The sequence below is a fragment of the Sturnus vulgaris genome, chromosome 29, assembly GCF_052056855.1.
Source record: "Sturnus vulgaris isolate bStuVul1 chromosome 29, bStuVul1.hap1, whole genome shotgun sequence".
Taxonomy (NCBI): Eukaryota; Metazoa; Chordata; class Aves; order Passeriformes; family Sturnidae; genus Sturnus; species Sturnus vulgaris.
In genome coordinates this window covers 1,538,818-1,547,467 of record NC_142271.1, presented here as the reverse complement: position 1 = coordinate 1,547,467, position 8,650 = coordinate 1,538,818, and the positions used below count along the sequence as shown (strand labels likewise).

At 60.3% G+C, this 8,650-nt stretch overlaps 1 protein-coding gene across 1 annotated transcript; it reads left to right on the top strand.

Moving 5' to 3' along the window:
- Positions 1–2,665: 2,665 nt before the first annotated feature.
- On the top strand, positions 2,666–7,798 carry GPR37L1 (G protein-coupled receptor 37 like 1). The gene is made up of 2 exons (XM_014872608.2): positions 2,666–3,389; positions 6,510–7,798. Exons 1-2 carry the CDS (start codon positions 2,763–2,765, stop codon positions 7,320–7,322), a joined length of 1,440 nt encoding a protein of 479 aa, XP_014728094.1. The 5' UTR covers positions 2,666–2,762; the 3' UTR covers positions 7,323–7,798.
- Positions 7,799–8,650: the final 852 nt, after the last annotated feature.

Genomic DNA, 8,650 nt, shown 5'->3' with positions numbered 1-8,650 from the left:
TGCCAGGAGCTGCGCTGCAAGGGCTCCCTCCTGCGAGCTGCTGTGGGCACTGAGGGAACTCCTCAGCCTGCTCCTCTCCTGCCCCGAGCCTTGCCTGGCCCCTGCTCAGCCCTTGCTCAGCAATCTGGAGCATGTCGGAAGGATTCTGGAGAATGCTGTGGGATGCTGGGGCCTTAGGTGGATGCTGGAGATGTTAGGGTGTTGCTGGATATTTTGGGGGGAAGTTGGGGGATGTTGGAGGATGTTCAGGGGATGTTGGGGGCTGCCAAGCTGCCCATGCTGGCCCCTGGCACAGTGTGTTTTTTGCCCAAGCCTCACCAAGGTGCAGTGTCATCACTCCCTGAGCTCAGTGTAGGCACTGATGCCACCATCTCTCCTGACTGACCTTTGCAGAGAGAGCTGGGGTCAGCACTGGGGGTTCCCTATGGAGCAAATTCAAGTTATTCATCCTTCAGTTAACCCAGTTTCGTGCTTGGCTGGCCAAGCTGCCCATGCCCTGACTCTGCTGGCACCCCACAGCTGGGCACAGCACTGTGCCCCATTCAAACTGGACACAGTTCTATTCTTTTGGGTGTTTTTTCTCCACTAAGGAAGATACTTGGCTCATTTTAGGTAGAGGGCAGTGGACTAAGGCCAGAGCAGTCGTGAACCCTGAGGCTGTCACGTGAACTTTTACAGATTCCCTGGAGTCCTTGGAGTCAGAGCACTTGGAGCACACAGGAGTCCTGTGAGGCCCTTGGGCTGTCAGTGAGCTCAGGCTGAGCTGTTCATCCTCTGTTGCAGTCAGGCTCTTCCAGTATCAGGCCAGTGATCCCTTCGAGGCAGCAGTGCCTCCCTCATGCAGGCCAGACCTCGAGCATGGCCACTGTCTGCTCCTGTAGAACCCAGCAAGAGCCAAAATCCTCCTTTTCTCATGGAAAAATTTCAAATGATACTCAAAACTCAGAGTATTATTGAGAGTCAGAGAGCAGCACCTGGCTGCAGCAGCAGTGTGAGAAGGGAGAGACCCCAGGCAGAGCTGAGCACAGCTGGGCACTGCCCTGGTGCCTCTGAGCTCTGTGGCATGGCTGAGTCTCAGTGTCACACACGCAGGAACAGCTCCAGTGCAGGAGTGAGGAAGGGCTTGTGCTTCTCTGAGCCCATTGATCTGGGAGCACTCACTCCAGGCCAGCTGTGGTGGCCAAGCACCAAGTGCCAGCTGAGCACAATGTGACTTTGAGTAGAGCAGGGGCCATCCCAGCACCAAAACACCTGTCAGCAGTGTCCCACATCCCACCATGGCAGCAATGCCCTGCATTCCACCATGGAGCCCCTGTCAGCAATGTCCTGCCCATCTGGGGTCTCACACTCCCCTGGAAGGAGCACCCTGAGTCCCAGGACTCGGATTCCGTGCCTGGCTCCAGTGGCACCGTCTGTCCCAGTTCCCAGGGACGCAGCAGGAGGCCCCTGTCCCCCAGCCCATTGTCCCTTCTGGCTCAAGCAGGGGTGGACAGTGCCAGGCAGACGTGGCCGTGGGGTGCCAGGAAGGGAGAAGCTGGGGTTTGGTGGCTGCCAGGGTTGAGGTGTCCTGGCCCTTGCCACTGCCCTGGGCAGGATGGGGACACCCTCCTGGAGCTCCCCTGGTGTGGGGCAGCTCTGCAGCTCCAAGCCTGGCACACATCCACCCCCACAGGCTGTCTGCATGGCACAGGGCATGTCCCCAAAGGGAACCCCATGGCCCTCCAGTCCCACAGGCTGAGAAAGGTGGCAGTGCAAGGAGGGATAACAGGTAGGGAAACAGGAGACAGAGGGGAGGAGGTGGATTTGGGGATAGGAAGGGGAAACAGGGAAAGATGATGGGTGTGGGGAGAGCTTATGGGTCTGGGGAGGAGTCACAGATGCAGAGATCAGGCACTCCTGTTCAAACAGCTGTCCCAAGTCAGGAGGAAAAGCAGCAACAAACCTTGGGAGAACCGGGCCAGCAGATCTGACCCCACATTGTCACAAAACATCACTGGAGTCACCAGTCCTTCCTCTTGCCAAGGGTAGCCCTGTCAGCCCCTCATCCCCAGGGGTTTGGCCATTTGAGGGTGTCCTGAGTCCAGGCTGTGTGCAGGGGATGTGCCATGTTGTGCCCAGTGCCAGAGATGCCACAGGAGGCCCAGTGCTGCACCTCAGGCCTCCTGAGTGCCACCTGCTCCAGGGAGAGAGTGCAATATCTGCCATGGGAAAAGCTGAGCTTGGCTTGGGCATCCCTCATCTGGCTTGTTCTCAGGGGATCTTAGGGGATGCTTGGGGCTGTTGCAGAATATTGGAGAATCTTGGGGGATATTGGGGATGCTGAAGGAACCTGGGGGTATTGGGGGATCCTGGGTGATGCTGGGGGATGTTGAAGGATGGTGAGGTATTCTAGGGGGGTTGCTGAAGGGATATTTGAGAATGTTGAGAATTTCTTTTGGATGCTGAAGAGATATTGGAGAATGTTTGGGGATACTATGAGATTTGTGGGATGCTGGGGAGAGGTTTGAGGATGTTTAGGGGATGCTGCAGGATGCTGGGGGGTGTTGGGGGATGTGGACCTGCCCAGCCTGGCCGCTGTCCCATCCTGCGGGCGGTGGGTGACCAGCAGAGGGCTCGGCTCCCCTCTCGCCACCGCTTTATGCTGCCCAGCGCTCCCCCCGCGCCCAGAGCCGCGCTCGGAGCCGGAGCGAGCGGCCGTGCCCGGACAGCGCTGCCGTGCGGCCCCGGGGCTCCGGAGCGAGCGGGACCGCCGGGGGGGGACGATGCCTTCGCCACCGCTGCTGCTGCTGCTGCTGCTGCTGGCCCCGGGGGCCGCGGGGATGCGAGGCAGGACTCACCATGGTGCCCGGGACATCCCGGAGGGGCAGGAGAGGAGCGAGAGGCAGCGCCGGGGCACGGAGGAGGACTCCAAGTCGGTGCAGCAATACGTGCCGGGGGTGCGGGTGGAGTTCCCGAGACCCCTCAACTCCGGCAGCCTGCACCCCACCAGGGCCCTGCTGCCATCCAGCACCGACCCCTCGGAGCAGCAGCCCGGGGTCCCCACGGACAGGGACAGGGCAGAGCCCCGAGCCAACCTCACCACCGTGTCCGACAAGCGGCTGCAGATCCACAACCCCCTGTACCCGGTGACTGAGAGCTCCTACAGCGCCTACGCCGTCATGTTCCTGTCCCTCATCGTCTTCACGGTGGGCATCATCGGGAACCTGTCCGTGATGTGCATTGTGTGGCACAACTACTACATGAAGAGTGCCTGGAACTCCATCCTGGCCAGCCTGGCTTTCTGGGACTTCCTCATCCTCTTCTTCTGCCTGCCCGTGGTCATCTTCAACGAGATCACCAAGAAGCGGCTGCTGGGGGACATGTCCTGTCGCATTGTGCCCTTCATGGAGGTAAGGGGCTGCACAGGTCCCCGCAGGGAGGGACCAAGGACTCAGCTCCTCTCTGCCCTCTTGCTCCGGGGCAGTCCATGGTGCTGGTGGCCTGGCACAGGGACTGTGCCAGAGACCCCTGCTCTAGGGCACAGCAAGGAGTTGAGGGACAGTCTCCATAGTGACCTTCCCCCTGCCCCAGGCCATTGCTCAGGCTCTGCAGCCAGCACCGATGCTGCCAGGGTTCAGAAAAGCCCATTAGAGCCTCCTCCAGCCAGCACAGGGACTTCTGTCAGCAGGGTCCCTCCATCAGTCTGTTCCTGTCCCAGCTCAATGCCCCAAAGCCTGAGGGCTCAGCCCTGCAGTGTGCTGGCCCAGAAACTGGCCACTGTGGGCTGCTGAGGATGGTCCAGGGGCAGGGAGCTGCAGGTGGACAGTGCTGGCCAGTGCTGGAACGGGACAGGCCAGGAATTAGGTCTGGAAACCTGAGATCTATGTTTGTCCTCAAACCTCACATGTGATGGGTTGGCCACACTCAGGGAGAACCAGGCACTCCCTGAAGTCAGAGGGACTGTGGTGACAGGGGATGGCAGAAGGAGCAGAATTGCCCCAGGAGCCAGGGTTTGGGCTGATGCTGTTCTTGTGCTGGAAACCAACCCTCAGTGTGCTCATCTCCCATCCTCAGGGGACCCTTGGGGTCCAGCTGTGCCCCTCCATGCCTTGGTGGGACAGACAGACCAAGCCTGCCTGTTCTCTGTGGTCAGTGCCCCATTTATCAAAGGGAGAACTTAGAGACAGTGTCAGGTCACTGAAGACCCTCTCAGGCTTGGTCAGACCAGATCAGGGTTCAGAACCTGCCCCTCCCACTGAGCATCCATCCCAGTGCTGCGGGTTCCTGGCTGCTACGTGCCCTGCTGGTGCCAGAACAGTCACCTGTGAGTCACCTGTGACACAGTCACCTGTGAGTCACCTGTCTGTGCCCCAGTGCCTTGTGCAGGGTCTGCATTTGTGAAGGGGCCCCGGCTGTGCACAGCCCTGTAAGCTCCAGCAATGCCACTGGGTGCTCTGGGTGCAGGGTGATGTCCCATTGAGCACGGCCCCAAACCTGCACAGCCCAGCCCAGCACAGGGATGTGGTGTTTGCTGGGACAGCCCTGCAGGCCCCCTGCTCCCCTGTGTCCCTGCCCAGCAGCAAGAGCTGCTCCTTTCCAGAGGTGTCCCACCCCGTTCTCTCACTAACTGGAGTGTTTGCCCCATCTCTGTCCTCCATCTCAGGCTTCCAATACTACATCTACTACATACTACACAGAGAGGGGCAGGAATTTGCCCAAGCTGGTTCAGTGTCCAGAGAAGGGTGGGAAGGGAAGGGTGATATCCACAAAACAGACCCTGTCTCGAGGAGGATCTGAGGAAGATCTGCTGCTCATGGGCTCCCTATCCCCATGAGAGACCCCTGGGGATGGCAGCACCAGGTACAGGGATTCAGCAGCACCAGCGTGCCCAGGGACAGCTGGATCCCAGAGGAGTCAGGAAGGGACAGGAATGGTGGGATGTTGGTGCTGAGGAGGATGAGCATGTTGCAGGCTGGGAAGCACAGTTCTGGTGTGGGGACTACTCTTGCTCTGCCCCCAGCACCAGCCCTGCACTGCCCTCCTGCCCCCCAAAACATGGGCAGAAAGGGGCTCCAGGGCATCAGCTGGGACCCAGCTGGGTGGGAGCCACAGCCAGGCCAGAGCCACATCCCCAGCAAAGGGTCAGCTATGAGAGGGGAACCTATCTGGAGGCCAAGGGTTCATGTCTGGTGGGATTGTGGCTCAGGCCACTGGATGGACACTGAGGGAAGCAGATCTGTCCTCTGTAGCTGCTCAGTGCTCTGGCACAGAGCCAGGAGTTGGGAGCAAAGCTGGTTCCAGGGGCTTCTGGGCACAGGCCGTGTGCAGGGATGTGCTGCAGTGACTGATGCCACCAGCTACATCCCTGCCAGGGCACTGAGATGGGTGCTCGGCAGGACCAAGGCACCAGGAGATGGAGGAGCCTGTGAAGGGTGTAAGGAGAGGGAGGACCCAGCAGCCCAGCAGCACCGAGGGCTGCAGGTGCCAGCCAGGGAAGAGGTGCAGTGTGCTTGGGTGCTGGCTCTGGGGCAGAGCAGGCTGCTGGGTGCCCAGGCTGGCTCTGGGCTTTGGGCAGAGGAGCTGGGGCGTGCTGGGAGGTGGTGCTGGGTACAGGATGCTGGTGCTGGGCTGGTGTCCTGATTCTGTGTCTGGGGAGATGCTGCTGTGCATAACCGATGGTGCTGCTGAGTGCTGGCATCACTCTGGCCATCAGCTGCTGGAGTGACCAGCCCAGGGCCAAGGAAAAGGCTGGGGGGTCAGGGGGGGCAGTGTTCCGGGCTGCTCCACACGCACCACGTGGAGCCCTGAGAAGTTTCCTGAGTGCTGGGAAGGTCTTTCAGCACAGGATGATGTTTGATGGTTTCGTGAGGCCAGGAATGGCCACAGCACTGGGCCACCAGCATGTGACTCTGCCATCATCTTGGCCAAGGGCTGTGGGACTTGGCTCCCAGCTCTGGGACTGGGAATGCTGGTCAGTGCCTGGCTAGCCCTCCCAGAGCCACAGCGATTCCTCTCCCTCCCTTGGCCTCCTCCTTTGGCAAAGGGGATGTTTTTCTTGCTATTCTCAATGCAGCGGAAATTGCCCCAAGCTGGTTTGGGACAAGAGCGCCTTCAACTCACTTGGCCTGTCCAGGCACGCCTTGGGAACCCTGGGAAGGTGCTGGTGGGTGAGATGGTCCCTGCTTCTCCTCTGCAGGAGCCATCCAGAATAGAGGAAGAGCCTGAAGGACAATCCTGCTGTTCCCATCCTGGCTGGATGGACAGATAGACACCCAGCTAAACTTCTCCCTTCTGCAGAAAAGGGAGCTGGGCAGGGACTACAGGGTCAGGGGACATTTTTATCCTTTCAGGAATCATAGAAAAGTGGCTCTAAACCCTGGGATGCAGCCACAGGCTGTCACCTCCCTACAGCCTTTGAAGGAGGGGTTGTGGTTTTAGGTAGCCAGGGGTTTGCCATGAGCCTGGTAGAGCCAAACCCCCTGTGATGTCCCTGCAGCAGGGCCCACCTGTTCTGCCTCCTCCCTCCCCAGGTATCGTCACTGGGAGTCACCACCTTCAGCCTCTGTGCCCTGGGCATCGACAGGTTCCACGCAGCCACCAGCCCCCAGGCCAGCACGCGGCCCATCGAGCAGTGCCAGTCCATCATTGCCAAGCTGGCTGTCATCTGGGTGGGCTCCATGACGCTGTCGGTGCCGGAGCTCCTGCTCTGGCAGCTGGCGCAGGACACGTCGCCCGTGTCCGGCGTGGTGACCGAGTATTGCACCATGAAGCCCTCGGCCACCCTGCCCGAGTCCATCTACTCCCTGGTGCTCACCTACCAGAACGCTCGCATGTGGTGGTACTTTGGCTGCTACTTCTGCCTGCCCATCCTGTTCACCGTCAGCTGCCAGCTCGTGACCCGGCGCATCCGCGGCACCGACAAGAAAAGCGAGAGCCGGGGCAGCAAGCACGGCCAGTGCGAGGGTCACCTCAACTGCACCATCATCGCCCTGACCGTCATCTACGGGCTCTGCACCACCCCCGAGAACGTCTGCAACCTCGTGGTGGCCTACATGTCCCCCGACCTGTCCAAGCAGACCTTGGATCTGCTCAACCTCATCAACCAGTTCTTCCTGTTCTTCAAGTGCTCGGTGACGCCCGTCCTGCTCCTGTGTCTGTGCCGTCCCCTGGGCCAGGCCTTCATGGACTGCTGCTGCTGCTGCTGTGAGGGCTGCGGCCCTGACACCACCTCCAGCGAGAGCAGCGCCGACAGCAAGCTCAAAACCGAGATGTCCTCCTCCATCTTCTTTGACAAGCCCCGGGAGACTCCCCCACCCCTCCTGGCCCTTGGCACCCCATGCTAAGTGCCACTGGGGAGCTGTAGTAAGCATTTCACCACCTCCTCCCAAGACCAAACGTTGTTTTGCCGTTAGTACTCATGTCTGGACGTGGAACAAGCAGAAAGAGACAGCTCAGGGGGCTGCACCGTGGGCTTCAAACCCAGAATTGGGCAGGTGGGGCTTGAAATCCCAGTCCCTGTGGCTACACTGGTGATCCTCCTGCCTCTGCCCAAAGGTCAGTGAGGACAGCAGCACCCTCCTGTCCTGGCCAGGCTCCGCGGGGCTGCTGCTCTGGAGATGGCATTGTGCCGGAAAGGTCTTACCTGGAAGCACAGAGGCTGGCCATGATGGCTCACAGAGGAGACAGCAAACACAAACTGCCCTCTCCCTGTCCCCTCCCCTCCTGCCAGCCCCTCAACAAGAGGAGAAGGTCCAACTGGCCTAAACCACGGATTGAAGCCGTGCCCTGTATGAGCTCAATAAACCAGTAACCTAGAGCACATTGTGCTTGCAGCTGCTGGCACTGCTGGGCTGAGCCCTGGGAGCCCCTTGGCTATTCCCTAAACCTGGGGGACTCTGGGGTGGGCATGGGCAGCTGGGGGGCAGGAGGGCAGGGAAGCAGCTGTGCCAGAGCAGGCAGTGGTGAGGGGAGATGGGGAAAGGCCTCCAGCCCCTTTGCTCCCTCCCTCTGGGGTGATGCTGAGCAGTGCCTGTGAGAGGGGCCCTCTGAAGTGTTGGGTTTGGGGTGATTTGTAGGACTTGAACTGGTCTCAGTAAAGCCCAGCCAGCCAGCACAGCACACTTGACTATGTGCAGTGCTGGGGAAGATGTGGGACCACCATCCCCAGCACCTCTTGGGGAGCCTTGGGGTGAGAGCATCTCACCCAAACTGCCCCACAGGGCTCCTGGCCCTCACCCATGTGCCCACTGCAGGGACAGAACTGTCCCAGCAGCACAGTTTCAGGGCATCAGGGTTACCAAGCCCACATCCACCCACAGCCCCTGCAGGGGCAGAGGGGTCAGGGAGCAGGGGGGGTCAAGGAGCAGGCAGGACGGATCTGCCTGAGGGCAGCCTGGCCACGGCAGCCCATCCACCGGAGCTGTTAGAGCTCCTTGTCCCAAGTGCTGGCAGCCACCCCAGCCCCGAAATGCCGGGGCGAGGGACACGGTTGCCACGGGCAGTGAAAGGCAGGGGCTCAGTGCGGGCTTTGTGCGCAACACCCACCGCGCGCTTCGCTTTCGCAGCCCCGTTTCCAGGGAAACAAAAGCCCCAGTTTTCTTTCAAGAGCACAAAACTGGGTTTTTCCTTTCATCCTCCTCCCCTCAACCCCGTGCTGGGCCCCACGGTTTGG

Bases quoted from the DNA above. Each gene is read 5' to 3' on its own strand.
- GPR37L1 (XM_014872608.2), top strand. From the start codon at position 2,763: ATGCCTTCGCCACCGCTGCTGCTGCTGCTGCTGCTGCTGGCCCCGGGG. The intron at 3,390-6,509 runs GTAAGGGGCTGC...CTCCCTCCCCAG, and splicing joins GCATTGTGCCCTTCATGGAG to GTATCGTCACTGGGAGTCAC.